Here is a 20,452-nt window from a genome sequence, read left to right on the forward strand (position 1 = left end):
CTCATTCTCATTTGAGATTTTGGGGAAATAGACACAATAAAAGCTACTTCTGAGCCAGGACCTCATGGGGCCTGGGAATCTGGGGACAGGAAGGTCCTGGCTAGGGCACTGGGAGGCCATCCTGGGGTTTCTAGCCACAGGGAGCCCTAAAGGCAGGTACACATTTACACACACACACACACACACACACACACACACACACACACACACACACACGTGTGTAAGCTGAGAATGACTTTAAGCATCTCGTGGACACTGTCCACTCCCTAACTCAAGAGGGATGACCTTCCAACACCTCAGACTCCATACACAAGGCCAGTGTCTCCTACTCTGGACAGTGGGAATGAGACCATGGCTCATCTCTTGTTCCTACTGAAGGCATCTACTTTGCTCTGCAACATACTTAAATATGCAGCATAAATCACACAGGAGGAATTGAGCAGTGTTTCCCAAGTGCTGGAACTCACAGGCTCTGTCCATCTGGCTCATAGACTTCACACCAAAGAAAGCTTTACAGAAACTGGCTTGCTGGCTGGGTGTAGTGATGCATGACTTTGATCCCAGTGCTGGAGAGACAGAAGCAGGTGGATCTCTATGTTTAAGGCCAGCCTGGTCTCCATAATGAGTTCCAGGCCAGCCAGGGCTACATAGTAAAACCCTGTCTCCAAACACAAAGTCAACAACAACAAAAACCTACCATGGTTGAAGAGATCTAAGGCTTAAGGGTTACTTCTATTATTATTGTTTAGCTAAATTGCCATGGTGCCAAGATGCCTTTTAAATATTTATGTTTATAGCCATATAGACAAATGCTGCTCACAGCCTTTAGAGAAGTGTGTGTGTGTGTGTGTGTGTGTGTGTGTGTGTGTGTGTGTACATGCACCATAGCAATGGGGGACGTCAGAGGACAGCTGTGTCAGCCAGCGTCCCTTCCACCACGGCAATCCCAGGGATGGAACTCAGGTCACAGACTGGACAGCAAGTGTCTTCCTTGCCCAATCATCTCACCAGCCACCACCACCCACTTTTTTTCTTTCTTTTTTAATTAAAAGCAAATTGGACACAGCCTAGAATAACCCGTGATGTTGAGAGGAATGCCAAGTTTCTGTGCAATAAGATTTGATTTTGCTGAAAAATTGCCTCTCTGCCCTTTTATGATGAATCTGTCTGCTGGGGCATTCTATTAAACCGACACAGGGGTCCAGGCATCAAGGAGGAGCTGGGCTCTTGCTGTGTGTGTGTGTGTGTGTGTGTGTGTGTACTCAACAATGGCGTCTTTTCAGGGACTTGGTACAGGCCGTTCGCTCCTCATCATTTGGCAGTGGGCCAGTACCCCCCTGCATTTGGCGGACTGAGCTTCTGCAAATAGGTCTTCGGCTCTGAGTGGTTGTGAAGCTGCTTTGGAGAGCAGTTTGGGGTGTAAGCTACTTCAGATTTTTCTCCTTCCCTATGCCAGAACAATTTACTCTTTCATCCATTCAAAGATGCCTCTGTGAGCCAGACATGGGGATAAATATCTGTAATCCCAGCAATTTAGGAGATTATGAATTCTAGGCCAGCATGGGCAACATAGCAAGACCTTGCCTCTAAAATAAATAAATAAATAAATAAATAAATATTTTTTAAAATACCTGCATTAGGTCTTCTTATCCTATCCTACAAATTCAATGCCTGAATTCCTTCTTGCAAGCAGTCCATTGCCAGTGTCTTAGCTTTTTCTGCATAGTTAATAACTCTCTTCCCCAAACCATACTGACCCAATCAATCATTAGGGGGCTGGTGAGATGGCTGAGTGGTTAAGAGCACCGGCTGCTCTTCCAGAGGACTTAAGTTCAATTCCCAGGACCCATGTGGTACTTCACAGCCATCTGTAACTCCAGTTTGAGGGGTTCCAATTCCCTCTTTTGGCTTCTGTAAGCAAGTACACACATGGCACACACACATACATACACATACACACACACACACACACCACACATCGGCAAAACACCCATATATATAAAGAAAATTTAATAAGAAACAATAATCGTCTAGAGCCAGGTGAAGTGTCTGGTGATTACAATCTCAGCACTAAAAGTGGTGAGGTAAAAGGCTCTGGGGAGAAGTTTAAGGTCATACTCAGCTTCTTGCTGAGTTTAAGATCAACCTGGGGTACATAATGCCCTGGGGAGGCAGAGACAGGTGAACCTCTGAGTTCAAGGCTAGCCTAGTCTACTGAGTTCCAGCCAGGGCTTCATAGAGACCCCATCTTTAAAAGACAGAAAGAGGGGAGGGGGAGTGGGGAACACATCCATTGGGAATCTTTCCATCGAGGACCATCAGTAAATTTAGATCCAGGTGAACCTAACCACTTTATTCCTGAGGCCCAAGATGTCGCCAAGGCCTTTGTAAATCTCGACCTGAATTCAGGACAACTGATAAGTTTCACATTAAGTTTTAGAGAAAAGTTTTGTCATTTGTCTTGTGTGTTGTATCTTAAAGTACAGTTTGTTAATGAAAACCTGCTGTTTATTTAGCATGATGAGTGAGACCTCACATACAAAAGCTTTTGAACCTCATCGTGATAGATTTCAAGACAGATAGTTGACCTTCACTCAAGTTCGCTGAATGAAGGAGTTGGGTCAAAGGGAACCTGAAATGAGGACATGACAAGGAGCAAGCCCGGGTTCTGGTCCTTGCCTTTCACTTTGAGACAGTCTCATTGTTTTCCTACCGAATCCACGGGACCAGGTGGCCTGTGAGCTTTGGACATCCCGTCTGTCTCTCCTTGTAGGAGCACTGGGATGTCACAGGCTGACGATCCCCACCCGGGTTTCAAGGGGGTTCTGGGATTTGAACTCACATCCTCATGCTTCATGGCAAGCTCATCTGCCCACAGACCCACCTCCCCAGCTCTTTCTACCCTGTTTTGTTTAGAGACAGAGTCTCCCATGGTATCTTAAGTTCTGCTTTTGGCTAGTCTAGCTGGACAGCAAATCTTGGGGAACCTTCCTGTCCCCAACTCTCAGCACTGGGGTTAGACATGTGTGGCCCTGACCCATTTTTAAATTTTATTTATTCACTATTTTTACATTTTAATAATTTATAGTGTGTGTGTGTGTGTGTGTGTGTGTGTGTGTGTGTGTGTGTGTTTGAGACAGAGTCCCATATATCCCAGACTGGCCTTAAACTCCTTCTGTAGCTCAGAATGACCTTGAGTTTCTGGTCCTCCTGCCTCCACCTCTTGAGTGCTGGGACAAGTGGTATGCATGGCCACGTCTGGTTTATGTGGTGCTGGGGATCAAACCCAGGCCCTTGTGCATTGTACTGGTCGCTGTTTGAAGTTGGCTTGATAGAACTTTGACTCACCTGGGAAGAGGGAATTGCCTTGATCAGGTTGGCCTATGGGCATGTTGTGGGTCATTGTCTTGAGTGATGGATATTTAGGAGGGCCCAGCCCATTGTGAACCTGGGCTGTATAAGAAAGCTGAACTCAGGAGACAGGTAAATCTGAGTTCGAAGCAAGCCTAGTTGGTTGAGTTCCAGGTCAGCAGGGCTGCGTAGTGAGTCCCTGTCTCAGAGAGGGAGGGGAAGTTAGCTGAGCATGGCCCTAAGAGCATGCTGGGAAGCAGTGTTCTTCCATGATTTCTGCTTCAGTTCCTGCCCTGATTTCCTTCAGTGACACACTGTGACTCAGAAGTATGAGCTGACCAAGTTACATTTAGTCAAGGTATTTATCACAGCAGCAGCAAACAAACTAGACTGTGAGTGCTAGCCAGCACATTCCCAACTGAGTCACCCCACCCCCAGGTCGTCCCCCCCCCACACTTTTGAGACAGGGTCTCACTACATGGCTTAGCCTCAAACTCATGGCCCTCCTGCCTCATTATTACAAATGTTGGAAATACTGGCATGTACTACCACACCTTAAAACCACTAGTTCCTGAAAATTCTTTTAAAATGATGTTTTCTAGTATATACAAATATGCTTGATTTTTTTTTTTTATATTTCATAGAGCCCCAATGCCTATGACAAGCTCATAGTTTAGTTACAGTTGCCTGCCTGTGCGTTTTTCAGGGGTGACGCAATATTGTTTATTCTCTCCAGTCTCCGTGTTCTGCTCCCCTCCAGGTTTTCTACATTAACTCCAGGCCTTTAGATCTAATGAGGTCTCTCCTCTCCCTTCAGATGAGGCCGAGGCCCATATTGACTATGAAGACAATTTCCCTGATGACAGATCCGTGTCATTCAGGGAACTCATGGAAGATTCCCGGGCAGAGGGAGAAGAGGAAAAGGCTCAGGAGGATGCCTCTGAGGAGACACCAAAACAAGACCGTCTGGTCCTCACTTCTGTGTCGAAAGAGAACATAGCCCAGGAAAATGCCTTTGTGCCTACCACAGGCTTGCCCGGCCCTGGGAGCAGGGTCCACACAGACTGGCCCAGATCCCGCCTCAACAGGAAATACTCACTCTGGTTTCCTGCTGAGACTTTCCACAAGCCAGAGCTGGAAAAGGAAGTGGGGGATGAGACCAAAGATCCACTTCCTGCTGGAGACAATCACCGTGAAGGAAAACTGGTCCCAGGGGAGTCTGAAACCAGGCTGGTCTATGCCGCCACCTACAGCCCCTCAGAGCCGTTTGTGGATAGGAACGACAGCAAGGCAGAGGACCCGCTGGTGAGCAGCAGTGACAATTCCTGGTTAGATGGCTACCCTGTGACAGAGGGGGCCTGGAGCAAGGTGGAGGCAGAGCGGGAGCATGATGGGTCAGTGGGACTGGATGAAAGTGTTCTCATAACCCCCGATCAGCCCGCCGGGAAAGTTAAGGAGCAGAAGAATTCCACCACCGCACCTAGCAAGTCTGTGGGAGACAGTTCAGTTGTTCCTTCTCAAGTGCTCAATGTAGAGGCTCTGGTTCCAGGACCCGTGGATGTGTCTGAGACTGAGGGTCCCTACACCAGGGGTGGTGATTTGACTAAGTATCAGTCAACTGTACCCCGCAGAGTCACCACAGAGCGGTCACCTATGGCCACCTTACCCTATGAACTCACCACCTCCACCCAAGAGACAGTACCAACAACTCTCCAGCAGACACTTAAACTCATCCCCTCGACTAGTGTGGAGGCCACCCAGCCTCCAGTGGAGGCCACCCAGCCTCCAGCGGAGGCCACCCAGCCTCCAGCGGAGGCCACAGCTCCTGAGATTCAGGACAGCTTCCCATACCTGTTGTCGGAGGACTTCTTGGGACAGGAGGGCGCTGGGCCTGGTGCAGGCGAGGAGAAACTCCCAACCTTGGCACCATGTGCGGGGAATGAGTGTCCCAGCTTAAGGAGAGGCCCAGTGATCGCCATCATTGTCACTGTCCTGTGTCTGCTGCTGCTCCTGGCAGTCGTGGGAGCTGTCTGGGGTTACCGCAGGTGCCAGCACAAGAGCTCTGTATACAAGCTGAATGTCGGACAGCGGCAGGCTAGACACTACCACCAGCAGATTGAGATGGAGAAGGTCTAGCCTCTGTCAGCATGGGCTCTCACAAGGCCACGTGGAGGAAGATTAACTGTGACCCATCACACTGATAATTCTCAGGATCGGAGGTGGAAAGGGTTCACCCTCTGAAGTTCAAGTCTTTCTTCTGTCTGCTAAGAAGTGTCTCTGGAGGCATGTGGAGGGCAGAAAGGGTCTGGTGGAGTCACCACACATGCCAAGGCCTTCTCAACCACATGCTCTGGAATTCATCGCCCAAATCACAGACCTCTGCTTTGACTCTATTCCAATATAAGGGTGGATTGTTGTTGGAATCACCTTTTATCTTACTACACTAATGTCTTTTCATCTTGAGAGAGAGAGAGAGAGAGAGAGAGAGAGAGAGAGAGAGAGAGAGAGAGAATCACAGACTCCGGGCCCTGAAATGTATGAAATAGTTTTGATAAGCCATGTGTTTAAGGCCACGTTAGGAAACAGATGTCCAGTTGTGGAACGGGACGGGGAAGGGTCATGCTTCCTGTTAGTGTGATGTTGCTGAGGACAAATGAGTCAGGAGCCGGAATGTACTTCATAAACTTTGGTGTTTTTTTTTTTTTTTTTGTGAAAATTGGAGAGAATTTAAGACTGCCATTTTGCCTCGGGGTATGAGGAGCGAACAGGTATGTGCCCACCCTTGGTCCCGCGGTTGTGGGACAGCCCATTGTTTTCCTTTAAGAACAATGTGAACTTGGTGCCAGCGACGATGACATTCGGTGTCCTTGTCTGGTCTGTGCCTACAAATGCCTTGGGATTGCTACCAGGGCTGATGACAATACCCAACTCTTAGTCTCCTCTCTCAGGATTAACTGTTTCTCTGAACTCCAGTAAAAGGGAATGATGTGGACGGGAAAGAATGTTGGAAGAAGCTCAAAGACTGATATATCAAGTATGGGTGCCTGCTCGATGGAGGAGGAATGAAAATGGACATGGGTCGCCCTGGGTTGATCTGTCCCAGCCATTTCCACCAAGTGGCATCTCAACGGCTGTCATTTCTAGAAGGATGGTCCTCAGATCAGCAGCCCATCACCGGGGGATTTGTTGAAGATATAAATCCTTTAGTCTCATCCCAGACTCAGCAAGCCAAACGCCTGGGGCTGGGCTGGCTCTGAGCTCAAACCATGACTCTGATGTACATTCATACTAAGAGCCATTGGCTTCTGTCATCTGTGGTGATCTTGGAACCCAGGAAGGCCTGGAGACAGGGAGGTGAGTACCTCATGTACTGTCTAGCTTGACCTCAGCATCTCTGACAGCAGCGTGTGAAGTGTCACTTCCGGCTGTCTCCAGGGTATTAGCCCAGCAGTCAGCACACCATGCTTTTCCATCTGAATTCCTTCCTGAAGGCGTGAAAGTGATGGAGGCTACATATTTATTCCGAGGCACCATGGGAGTGTCTACTTTTGTATGGCACAGGAAATCGTGGTACATGTCTTTATTGGTGGTGGCTTTACTGTTGAAAAGCAGGTGACAGGGAATGTGGCTTAGTGGCAGTGACTGTCTGGCAGGTGTGAGGCCCTGGGTTCAAACTCTGGTACCACCAGAACAAAAACATTGGTGATGGTATTTTACCAAAGGAAGAAAAAAGATCTCATGATACATCTTCTGCGCTGTCACGTGTTTGATGTGAGCTTTGGAAAACGACAATGTAACACCATACAAAATCCCAACGACCGTAACTAGGCCAAATGAATGCCTGAGGGAGCCTGCTAGAATAGCTTTGCTGCAGAGGAAATGGAGAGGAGGGAGAAGATGCTTTCTGTACGTAGCCAAAGAAGAACTCGATGGAGTAAACCCAGAGACTGTATATTTTTAAATTAGAGTCTAATCTCTTGTGAGGTAGCGTCTCTATTTTTATTCCTAGTTATGTAAAATAGCCTCTGTCTCCACATGGGGGTTCTGTCAGTAACTAAAATTAACCCGGAACACTGAATTTATATCAACACGTGAGTAGATGGCATTAATACAAGTGAACTAATAAGTTTATTGTAAATTATTAACACATCAATGCATTCTTTTGTAGACATGAACTGTAAAGTAAGCTCAGTGCATCAGCTCGTAAATTTCAAAGATCTGTTGTCATCTAAATAAAGATGAAAGAACATGAGCCTGCATGTTGGGAGGACACGCTTAGCTAGATCACTAGGACCCAAGCTGCCACTGCCAATGCCTGGAGAATGGGGAGGGAAAGGGTTTCCTTAATATAAAGCTTTTGATATATTTAAAATAAACAGTTATTTCCCACAAACACTTGATGCATGTATTTCATTTCTACATTATTGCACCTTTTTAAAAAATGTATGAGTGTATATGGTGTGTATGAACAAATTCATGTGTGTGTGTGTTTCTGTGTGTGTCTGTATGTGAGTGTGTGTTTCTGTGTGTGAGTGTCTGTATGTGAGTGTGTGTTTCTGTGTGTAGTGTCTGTATGTGGGTGTGTCCATATCTGTGTGTGTGTGTGTGTGTGTGTGTGTGTGTCTGTGTGATAACTGTGTGTGTACGTCAGAGGGCCACATTGTTTGAGACAGAGAGTCCTGTTGTTCACTCTGCATAGCCAGACTAGCTGGCCTGTGAGCTACCAGGGACGCGTCTCTGACTCACATCTGTCAGCAGGAGCAAAGGGGTCACAGATGTGTGCTCCTGGGCCTGGCTTTAAGTGGGTGGGTTCCGGAGGTCAACCCTGGGTCTCCACGCATGCTGTAAGTGCTCACCCACTGAGCCACCTCCCCTGCCCGACCATGACTTCTTTTAAGATCTCCCTGGTAATCGTGCAAAGTGTCTTAGTGCTGGCAGTGCTGATGGCGACTCTCTGACCCCCGACCTCAGCTGTTATCTCCTTCTGTAGGACTGTGGGGAGGAGGGGTACAGGGCTCCTCCTCCTCTCCTTCTTCTCCACTCCTTCCATCCTCCTCATGCCAACCACAGAGGGACTTGGAGAACATGCTAGAAATATAGAATCACTTCTAGATGTCTGACTAGAACTACTGAGAAGGTGGGGGTGATGGAGGTGGAGAACATGCTAGAAATATAGAATTTGGGCCTTCTCTAGATGTGCTGACCTAGAACCTCACTGATCAAGGTGTCTGGTGATGAGTGGGCATGGTAAGGTCTGAGAGAACACAGCCAATGACCCCTCTCAACAGGTAGACCCTCCCAACAGGTAGACCCTCTCAACAGGTAGACCCTCTCAACAGGTAGACCCTCTCAACAGGTAGACCCTCTCAACAGGTACACCCTCTCAACAGTTAGACCCTCTCAATAGGTAGACTCTCAAAGGAATAATTAAAGAGGGTTAGATGTCTGCCAAGGTATGGCCTGAGAGAGGTACCAAAGGTCAGTAGGGAGCTGGCATGGAACTCAGTGACAGCATAGGCAATCAGAAGGACACTGCAAAGGGAGCTCTGGTTTTGGGGAAGATGCAGCTATGCTCCAGCTATGACCTGGAGCAGTTGGAAGTAAGGAACTGACTACTTCTCTCTACAGTCTTCTGTACATGTGTCCATTTAGCAACAGGAAGTCAGAAGGTGAGGAAGCCCAGGTAGTATACACCGTAAGGATCGAGAAAGGGAGGCAAAGAGGTCCGGCTGGGTGAGATGCTGTATGCAGAGGAAGAGGTCCATCTGGGTAGGATGCTATATGCAGAGAGAGATCCAGCTGGGTGCAGAGGAAGAGGTCCATCTGGGTAGGATGCTATATGCAGAGAAAGATCCAGCTGGGTGGGATGCCGTATGCAGAGATCAGTAGCACCAATGCTGTCTCTTTGAGTCATCATCCCCTTAAGCCGTAGCCACGGGTCTATGACTTGCAAGCCTCCCATGTTACAGATACTTGGCAGCTGCTGAAATACTCCCAAGTACTCGGAAGTGAGACCCACCTTCTTCCCGGTTGGGCCAGTTACCATGGAGATCAAATGGGCCCGCCTCCCTGGCTAAAATGGAGACTCTCTTGTATAATTCGTGCTCCAGGGCTCCCATGAGGTCAGCCACAGCTTGTCCAATTGAGAACATATCCTGCTCCATCCTCCTGTTGTCCCCCCAAAACACACACCCTCTTGAGAGCACCTGCTCACATGCTTCAGGAATCCAGATGTAGGACTTTGATTGACATTCAAATATTCCCAGGATCCCAGGACTCAACGTAAATTCAAACCGATACAACAGCTGTAATAATATTAACCATTTCTCATATCAAATCATAGGGGAGTAAAACTAGAAAACAATAGCAGAAGAAATGATACAAGCGTAGGAATTGGACACACACTTGAATGGTTAGTAGACCCCCGAGGAAGGAGTTCACAAGCTGATGCAAAGGACGGTGGTGAAAGCTCTGGTTACAGCCAAAACGGAAGTGTGTAACTATGAATGCTTACATTTAAAACTTCAGGGCTCAGCGCTGGAGAGGAGGCGCACAGTGGTTAAGAAGACTTGTTTGGCAGGTGGGGCGCAGGTTTATTCCAGCACTCGTGAGCAGCACAGGCTGATCTCTGTAGTTCCAAGGATCGCAGCCTGGCTACAAGTAATTCTGGAAACAGGCACAAGCTCACAAAACTCTTCCACAAAAAAAAAAAAAAAAAAAAAAAAAAAAAAAAACTTTTTTGCAGAACCAGGCTGATTCCAGCACCACGTGGCAGCTCACAACTGGCTGTAACTCAGTTCCAAGGGATCGGAACCTCTTCTGACTCTGTGAACAACAGGCACAAGGCTCACAAACACTCCCACATAAAATAAATAAACCTAAAAAATACTTTTTAAATCAGGGCTGGAAAGATAGCTCAGTGGTTAAAAGCACTAGCTGCTCTTTTTGTTTTGTTTTTTGTTTTTCGCGGCAGGGTTTCTCTGCTTCCCGAGTAGCCCCGCTACTAGCTGCTCTTTGAGAGAACCTAGATCCAGTTCCCAGCACCCACATGGTAGCTCACAATCTTCTGAAACTCCAATTCTAGGAGATCAGACACCATAAAATCTGGCCTACACAGATATACAGACAAAATACCTATCAAAATAAAACAGTAATTCTTTTAAAATAAAAATGCTTAAAAACCAAAGAGGAAGCAGAAGAGATGCCTCAGCTGTTAAAAGCACTGGCTGCTCTTACAGAGGACAGGAGTTCTGTTCCCAGCACCCACACTGGCCCCTCACAACCACCTGTAACTCCAGCTCCAGGGACTCCAGCACCCTCCTGGGAACTCCTCAGGCACCCACACACATGTGCACACACACATACGCATAAATAAGAGTAAAATACTAAAGAAGCCCCAGATAAATAACGGAATGAATGCACGCCAATATTTTTTAGCGAACAAGCCCAACTCCAGTCAGCAGTAGACATAATAAAGCTGAGACACGAGACTGAGTGGGAAAAGATACAAAGAATCAAAGGGCAGGTTACTTCAAAACATAAACAAGTTCCACAAGTCCTAAGCAAAAGTAGCCACAGGAAAGAAGAAACCCAAATTAATAAAATAGAGATGGGCCAGGTGGTTGTCACCTTTAATCCCAGCACTCAGGAGGCAGAGTCAGACGGATCTCTTTGAGTTTGAGGCCAGCCTGGTCTACAGAGTGAGATCCAGGACAGGCTCCAAAGTTTTACACACACACACACAACACACACAACACACAAAAAAAAAAAAAAAAAAAACAAAAAAAAAAAAACCTTGTTTCAAAGAAAACAAGCAGAGAGAGAGAGAGAGAGAGAGAGACAGACAGAGAGAGAGAGAGAGAGAGAGAACCCTGTCTTGAAAAACCAAAAATAAATGAAATAAAATAAAATTAGAGATGGAAAGGAGGAGGCTACAATAGATATCAACCAAAGGCAGGGGTTTTTGTTGTTGTTTCTTTTTTGTTTGTTTGTTTTTTCTGAGACAGGGTTTCTCTGTGTAGTTTTTTTGGTGCCTGTCCTGGATCTCGCTCTGTAGACCAGGCTGGCCTCGAATTCATAGAGACCCACCTGCCTCTGCTTCCTGAGTGCTGGGATTAAAGGTGTGGGCCACCACTGCTCAGCTGCTTCTTTTTTTTTTTTTTTTTTTTTTTTAAGATTTATTTATCATGTATACAATGTTCTGCCTGCATGTATGCCTGCACACCAGAAGAGGGCACCAGATCTCATTATAGATGGTGCCACCATGTGGTTGCTGGGAATTGAACTCAGGACCTCTGGAAGAGCAGCCAGTGCTCTTAACCTCTGAACCATCTCTCCAGCCCCACAGGGGACTGTTAAGCAATGCTTTGAAAATCTAAATTCCAAAGTGCTGAGAAATCAAGAGGAAATAATTCCTGGGCATATATGACCAACCAAAGTTAAATAAAAAAATATATCAACAATATTTATCTATACTGAGCAAGGAGACTGAAGCAATAATGAAGTGTCTCCCAGTGAAGAAAACCCATGACCACACAGATTCACTGCTGAGTTCTACCAGACCTTTAAAAAGTGACTAACGTGAATGTTCCTCAAACTATTACATGAAATAGAAATTGAAGGAACATTGCCAAACTCATTCTATGAGACCAATATTACAATAATACCAGAGCCAGGAAGGACATAACAAAAGAATATAGACTAATAGTCCATGAACATAGACACAAAAAAATTTAGTACAATACTTGCAAACTGAATTCAACAATCCATTTTTAAGTATATACCATTTTCAATTTGGCCTCATTCTAAGAATACAAAGATGATCCAGGCTCCACAAATCAATACACATGATAAAGCACACACAGAGACTCCAGCACAGAACCCACAACCACCTTAATAGATGCGGGGAAGGCTTCCAAGTCCATGTCAAATAGGCTTCCTTATTATTTTGTTTTGTTTTGGTTGGGTTTTTTGTTTGAGTAGTTTGGTTTTGAGATAAGGTCTTGCCATGTAGCCCAAGGTTAGCTCAAAATGCAGTCTGCTGTGGAATAATCCTTCTGTACACTGTGAAAATGTGTTGCTCTCTTTGTTAATAAAAAGTTGATTGGCTGATAGCTAGGATTTTGGGGGCAGAGAAAATACTGGGAGTAAGAAGGGCGGAGTCAGAGGAGTCTCCAGGATGCTAAGAGGGAGTACGCCGTGCTGGAGGACAGGTGAAGCCACAAGCCACATGGCAATACATAAATAGAAATGGGTTCATTTAAGTTCTAAGAGCTAGTAACAAAGCGTGAGCTGTCGGCTGGATATTGAATCTCTGTGTTGGTTACTTGGGAGTGGATTGCAGGGCAGAAACTTCTACCTACAGCAATCCTTCTGCTTCCGCCTTTCAGTATGTTAGGATTCTGGCCATGTACCACCATGCCAAGAGTCCCTTGTTTCAGTACCGGCTAGTTCTTTATTCTTCCTGCTCCGCCTTCTCTTTCTGTCCTCCCCTGCCTTTTGGAGACAACATGGAGGAGCTACCACGGGCTCTCCTGTCCAAAAATGCTCTGGTTCTTGTTTGAAATAGACAGCAAATATTTTTCCTTCTGGGACTCCAGATCTCCTCTGGAAGTCTTCTCATGGAGAGGGAGGGGCCTCTCCTGCTTCACCCAATCCTGGCCAGCCCAGGGCTCCAGAAGCCACCTGGACTTGGGGAGACCCACGGATCTGGCTGTGAAGATTCTGTCCTGGTAGGTGAATGTCAGAAATCTCATGGACTTGAGAGCAAAGAATCCATTGCGGTAGTGTCCTGGAATGACTGGGTGTGGCTGCAGTCCCGAGCCCAGCGGATGGGCGAGAAACAGTGAGAAATAAGCAAAATAAAACATTTAAAGTAGCTTTAAAAAAAAAAAAAGCTTCTTTTCCCAACTATTTTCCAAATTCTAGTTTCCTCCAAGACGCAGACTGAACATACCACCCTAACTCAAGAGGTAGGCAGGGCCAGAAATAACATTTGGGCTATTGCTCACCATCTTTGTGGGAACTAAAACTCTATTTTGCGTTGACAGGCCTTATTTACTAATCCCTTTTCCATTGTGTGTGCACACCTGTGCAGGGGGAGGTCGACCTGAGGTGTGATTCCTCAGGAGCTGTGTTTCCAGACAGGGTCTTTTCCTGGGATCTAGGCAGGCTGGCTGGCCAGGGAATCCCGAAAGTGTTCCTGTTTCTTCCTCCCCAGTGCTGGGATTATAACTGCGCATCACCACATCTGCTTTGTTTTTTCTTTCTCATACACTGCTGGGAATCGAACTCGGGTCCTCAGGCTTGCCTGGCAGGCACCATGACAGCTGAACTATCAAGCCTCCCCCTCCCTTTTTTTTTTTTTTGGTTTTTCGAGACAGGGTTTCTCTGTGTAGCTTTGCGCCTTTCCTGCAACTCACTCTGTAGACCAGGCTGGCCTTGAACTCACAGAGATCTGCCTGGCTCTGCCTCCCGAGTGCTGGGATGATTAAAGGCGTGCACCACTACCTCCTTTTGTTGTTTTTTGTTTTCAAGGCACAGTCCTGCCATTTAGCCCAGGCTGGCCTAGAACTAACACCCAACGTTGGTCTCAAATTTGTGATCTCCTGGCTCAACCTCCTGTTCTCAAGCACGAACCACCACAGCTCATGGCTATGTTCACTTGTAAACTGAGGCACCGGTGTCCTGAGTACCAGCTCCAAGAAGGTACTGAACTAAAGCCACAAGCACCCCGAGCCAGGAACTTGTGGCAGATGGTCTGAGGTGCTAGGATGGAGCTGTTTCCGCGCTACCAAGAGAGAGTTTCCAAAAGCACTCGCACAACATTGCTGCCCCCGGCTGGGGTTTGAGTGGGCCAGCCCCGGCAAACCTGAGCTGCATCCCTGGTGTCTGCTCTTGCAGGAACATGCCACAGAGACAGAGATGGGAAGTGGTCCTGCCCTAGCTGCAGACAGGAAGGGCAATACACAAACCTTTTGAGTGAGGCTCACTTAAGGTCCCCCTCACCCCACCCCCTGGTACATAGTTTCTGCTCTCCACACTAGGTCATTCAAGTCTGGAGTCACCAGAAAAAAGAAGTCGCTGTTTGGGGGATGGCAGAAGATCAAGAGTTCAGACAGCTGCGATGAACGATTAGCTGTGGTTTCTTCTCACAGCCTCGCTACAAACTGCGCTGCCATCCCATGTTCAAACACTATTAAAGGAGAATGTTTTCTCTGGCGCCAATCCATCTTCTCCCCACAGTTTAAGTATTGAAATTTTTTTTTTAACTGAAGTAGCTTTGGTTTGCAGCTCACATTTAAAACTTAAAAAACGTTATTTCCATAAAAGTTGGCAGAAACCGGCCACTGTTTATTCCCCCGGTGGCTATAATAAACCCTTGCCCACTGACAATCTAACAGATCTTTTTCTGTTTGCCACTGGGTTGGGTTCAATAACATTTCTGTGCTTAACATTCCCTTAATAAGGGCTCCTAAGAGCACACATTTCCTTCCCAAGGCAGCCTTTGTGGGTAACATTCCCAGCAGCTCTCCTGGCCCCCGGAGGTGAGTGGAGCCGTTAGTGGCCACCAGAATGCCTTGACTCAGAAAGATACTTGGGTATTGGACCTGGTGGTCTGGGCTGGGGACATAGCTCACCGGCTGAGTGTTTGCCTAGCATGCACAAGGCCCCAGATTCAATCCCCATTACTGCCCCCATCAAACATTCCAAAATTCCTTTTACTCCAAGGATGACGGCTCACACCTGTAATCCCAGCACTTTCAGGTTAAAAGCAGGAGGACAGGAGTTCAAGGTCATCTTCATCTACATAAGGACTCTGAGGTAAGCCCAGGCTACAGGAGACTCTGTTTCAAAAAAAAAAAAAAAAAAGAAGGAAGGAAGGAAGGGAGGGAGGGAGGGAGGAAGGAAGAAAGAAAGAAAGAAAGGTGAGAAGGAAGAAGAAGAAATAGTCAGGTGTGTTGGTATGCACCTTTAATCTCAGCAATCAGGAGGCAGAGGCAGGTGGATCTCTGTGACTTTGAGGCTAGCCTGGTTTATATAGCAAGTTCTAGGTTAGGCAGGGCTCCCTAGTGAGACCCTGTCTCAAAACAACAAGAAATAGTGTTGAATCTGGTAGGCTGTTGGTTGACCTTACATGCATGTCTGTACATGAACTCTTCCTTGGCATTTCTCCTCTCTGCAAGTCAAGTCTAAGGCTGGTGCAGGGCTCCTGCCTATCATCCCAGCACTTGAGAGGCTGAAATAGGATGATTGTCATGAGTTCAAAACCAGCCTGGGCTATAAACTAAGTCTATAGGTCTCAAAAAAAAAAAAAAAAAAAAACAGATTACACGTTGAGTCTGAGTAATCCCAGTGATAGTCCTTAGGCCCTTTGAAGGGAGGTGACACTCAGACTGCTTGAGGTTTCTGGAGTTAGACGATGCCCTACCATGACGGGGGTCGCCTCAGGATAGCCATTGCTCCTCGCTGGTCGGACAGAGAACAAATAAGGCATCTCAGAGCAGACATGGAGAATCCTGTAAACTTATACTGCATGCTTTAAAAGAAAACTCTTTTTCAAAAGATAGACCAAGCTGATGCTGGCCCTATGGAATGTAGAGACCTTCTAGGCCCTTCCAAGAAACAGAGGCAGGAAGGCACTGGCTGAGCCACTGAGCGATCGCATGGTAGATATGAAGGAGCAAGTTCACATTTGTTTTCTTAAGAGAGAAGATTTGGTTTCCTTTGAAATAAAATAATTGCACTGGATTCGGTTGTGCATGCCTACCGGTAATCCCAGCATTCAGAACGCTAAGGCAAGAACTACAACTTCCCAGGCCAGCCAGAGCTACATGGCAAGTCCTGAGCCAGCCTGAGTTACATAGAGATGCCCTGCCTCAAACAAACAAACAAAATTTAGTAATTCAAGTCACGGCATTGTCAGGGTCAACCATATTGTCGCCAGGGAACACATTGCTGGGATGGGAGGCCAGCTTCTAAGGGTTCCGACTCAACCCTAACCATATCACCCTGACTCCAAGAACAAGGACCAGGCAGCCACTTTAAGGGCCACAGAGATGTGTGAGCACCTGAAGATGTCACTTTGCCCCTTATCACATGGCTGGAAAGAAAACTACAGCTTTAAAGCAAATTGAGCAACCACTAGGTTCCCTGCACAGACCTGGAGTTCTGGGGCAGCGCTAACCTGTGCCTGAAGTGTCACAGCCCTGCTTCGAGACTCCCCCCAGCCCTTTCTCTGAATGAAGTTTCTCTGGTAGAATAGTGGGTGGGGCAAGGTGAGGCAGGAGAACCCGCCATTCTGTGTTCTTGTCACCCATCATTGATGGAAGTCAAGGCAGGAACTCAAGCCAGAACCCTGAAGGCAGGCATCACTAAGGATCATGGCTTGCTGGCTTGTGCTTGATGAGCTGTCTTATATAGACCAGGACCACCTGTCCAGGAAATGGTTCCACCCACAGTGGGTTGGGCCCACCTACATCAGTTAAAATAATCAAGACAATCCTTCAGGACTGGAGAGATGGCTTAGCAGTCAAGAGCACCTCTGCTTTTCCGGAGGACACAGGTTCTAGTCCTAGAACCCATGTGGTGGTTCACAGCTGTCTGTAATTCCAGTTCCAGGGGATCTTCTGGCCTCCTCAGGTACCAGGTATGCACATTGCAGGCAGACATACACGAAGGCAAAACATCTTGTGGTGGTTTGAAAGAAAATAGTCCCCAAAGGGAGTGGCACTATTAGGAGATGCAGCTTTGCTGGAGTAGATGTGGCCTTGTTAGAGGAAGTGTGCCACTGTGGAGGCTTTGGGTCTCCTATATGCTCAAGCCATGCTCAGTGTGACAGTCCACTTCTTGTTGCTTGTGAGTCAAGATGCAGAACTCTCAGCTCCTTCTCTAGCACCATGTCCTGCATGCTGCCTTGCTTCCCACCATGATGATAATGGACTAAACCTCTAAACTGTAAGTGAGCCATCTCAATTAAATGCTTTCCTTTATCAGAGTTGCTGTGGTCATGGTGTCTCTTCACAGTAATAGAAACCCTAAGACACACCTATACACATAAAAACAAATTTTAAAATAAAGACAATGCCCACAGACCAACTTAATGAAGAGAATTAATCAATTGAGACTCCTTTCCAGATGGTCCTAGACTGTGTCAAGTTGGCAGTTAATACTAATTAGGACTGGTGGGAAAGAGCTATCTGCCCTACCTGGAAGTCACTGGTCACTGAGAGGAGGGGACTGAACTGCAAGGATGCTGAGGTCACCTGTATCCCAGAGTGACACCTACCCCTTACCCAAAGGGTCTCCTGGAGGTACAAACACCACCTCCATGGGGTAGCTCAGCCTGAGAGGGAAGGGGCAGAAGTGTTGTGGGATGTTTGTACACTGTGTAAAGATGTATTGCTGTGATTGGTTTAATAAAGACCTAGATGGTGGGCTGGAGAGTTGGCTCAGTGGTTAAGAGCACTGGCTGCTCTTCCAGAGGTCCTGAGTTCACTTCCCAGCAACCACATGGTAGCTCACAACCATCTGTAATGAGATCTGGTGCTCTCTTCTAGCCTGCTGTCATATATGCTGTATACATAATAAAAAAATAAAATAAAATCTGCCAGGCGGTGGTGGCGCACGCCTTTAATCCCAGCACTCGGGAGGCAGAGCCAGGCAGATCTTTGTGAGTTCGAGGCCAGCCTGGTCTACAGAGCAAGATCCAGGAAAGGCGCAAGGCTACACAGAGAAACCCTGTCTCGAAAAACCAAAAAATAAATAAATAAAATAAAATAAAATCTTAAAAAAACAAACAAACAAAAAGACCTAGATGGCCAATAGCTAGGCAGGAGGTATAGTTGGGACTTCCAGGCAGAGAGAGAGAGAAAGTAGGGGTCATGGAACGAGGCAGACACACAAAATGGGAGAGAGGTAAAAGCCACATGGTAGAATGAAAATCAATTTTTAAAAAAAATGGGAGAATTTAAATTATAAGAGCTCGTGGGACAAGCCTAAGCTAAGGTCAAGCTTTCATAATTAACAGTAAGTCTCTGCGTTGTCACTAGTGAGCTGATGGTCCAAAGGAAAGTCCAACTGCACGGGAGACTCATTGGGTTGTGTACCCTGGCTGAGCCCCCACTGTGAAGACCCATGTGCAGGTGAAAGAGGACAAGCTCTTGGGGGGTGGGGGTGAGGACCTAACGATGCAGGAGGACTAGGACGTTCTTGAGTTCCCAAGGGGTTCAAAATGTGTCCTGGGGAATAAAAAAGAAGCCTGGAATAACCCTGAAGGTCATGCCAACTAAGCCTTTTCATTTTCAAAATCCTCTTCAAGCTGGTGTAACACATACTTTTTAGGAGTGGCTCTGTGCATCATTTATTGGCCTCCTGAAATTCATTTAGCCCCCTTTGAAGATATCTTAAAATTTATCAGCCTAGCTGGAAATTGGTGGCGCACGCCTTTAATCCCAGCACTTGGGAGGCAGAGCCAGGCAGATCTCAGTGAGTCAAGGCCAGCCTTGGCTACCAAGTGAGTTCCAGGAAAAGCGCAAAGCTACACAGATAAACCCTGTCTTGAAAAACCAAAAAAAAAAAAATCAGCCTAAATGTGGCCATTATAAGACCATTAGTTATGCTCCTTGTGAGCTGCCTGTTTTTTCTTTATGGTTCTTAGTTGTTCTTTTACAGAGCTGCCTGATTAAGTCGTCCTGGGATCAAGAAAAATGGACCTTGGTGGTTTGTGTTCCTGGAGTTGTATCCATGTCAATGGATGCCCACACACTCCATAGGAGAATTGACATTGCTGCTGCTGTTGTTGCTGTTATAACAGAGATGGCCACCATTGCTACTGTTTCTGGGATTACCATTTCATAATTGCTTACTACAGCTAGCACAATGGAGACCCTGGCAGCAAAAGTAGCTACCACAGTTAATTAATATTTCATTATATTGGGCATGATAAATTTAATTCAATAGTTATATACATTTCGATTGACTTTTAAAATTATAAATTTATAAACTCAAGTTCCATTTGCCTTTGGGATACCATCTTACAAGGACTCCAATTTGCAGTAAGGCTCATTAAGGAAGGGAATGGCTCAGTTGCCTTTAGCCTACTGGCTATGGGTGGGTTAGGACCTCTGTTGGTCTTTTCTGTTTTGAACACACAGATTGCAAGCCCAGTGCCACTTTGAGATCTTTAGCAGCAGTTAACTCTGCAGCTCACACATGATTGAGCCTGAATGATAATGAGTAATCAGAGACAGGTAATGCCTGGGGGGCGATCACAAACCTAAGACAGAGTGCCTGTGTGGCCTGGGCAGGCATCTCCATGATGGGTAAGGTAACCTGCTCACGTCCCATGCAACCTAAGTCAGAAGCTCATTTATTAGTAAAAGGGGGACCTGTAGGGCCCTAGCCCCCGTTTTGGATAACTGTTGCCTTGCTTGCTGACCTTGACCTTGATATTCCTCCCTATGCTAATTCCCTCCTGGGTTTCACCCTCCTGAATGCTTAAGGGAAGTTCCTTGTCTATGTATCCTGCACAATGGGCGTTAACAGTTTAGATGCAAGATTGTGAAATATCTGTAGCAAACTTCTGCCCTCCAGGGTTCTCCCACTGTGCTGTAAATCTATTTAAGACCTCTTCCCTCCTTCAATAAACGACATTCGGCACAAAAAAAAAAAAAGCCTGGAAAAATACAAGTGTGTGTGTGTGTGTGTGTGTGTGTGTGTGTGTGTGTGTGTAAAAGCACAAGTATGAGTATGCATATATGTGCACGTGTGTGTACACATGTGTACAGGCCAGAGGACAATCTCCAGTGTCAATCCTGGAGACAGGGTCTCTGGTTGGCCTGAAGGAGTTGGCTTGTTCCCGGCCCACTTCCAGGCCCAGCTTCTTTTTCTCTAACATTTTTATTTAGTGTGTGTGTGTGATGCAGGTGAGGGTCAGAGGACGGTCTGTAGCAATCAGTTCCAACCTCCTACCATGTGTCTGGGGAGCTGAACTCAGGTTGTTGGTCAGTGGCCGCCACCTTTCCCTCCTGAGCTGTCTTGCCAGCTGCTGTCGGTGTTTTAAGATGGGTTCTGGAACTCCGGTCCTCATGCTGTACTTTAC

General features: G+C 46.7%; 1 protein-coding gene across 1 annotated transcript in view; it reads left to right on the forward strand.

Annotated features, from left to right (window-relative positions):
• Nucleotides 1-7,746, forward strand: part of Susd5 (sushi domain containing 5) — a 43,052-nt gene extending 35,306 nt beyond the window's left edge. The window contains exon 5 of the mRNA XM_028892992.2: nucleotides 4,169-7,746. Within this exon, the coding sequence (XP_028748825.1) occupies nucleotides 4,169-5,487 (1,319 nt within the window). The 3' untranslated portion in view covers nucleotides 5,488-7,746. The remainder of the gene's footprint in view (nucleotides 1-4,168) is intronic.
• Nucleotides 7,747-20,452: the final 12,706 nt, after the last annotated feature.

The sequence above is a fragment of the Peromyscus leucopus genome, chromosome 7 (genome assembly GCF_004664715.2).
Source record: "Peromyscus leucopus breed LL Stock chromosome 7, UCI_PerLeu_2.1, whole genome shotgun sequence".
Taxonomy (NCBI): Eukaryota; Metazoa; Chordata; class Mammalia; order Rodentia; family Cricetidae; genus Peromyscus; species Peromyscus leucopus.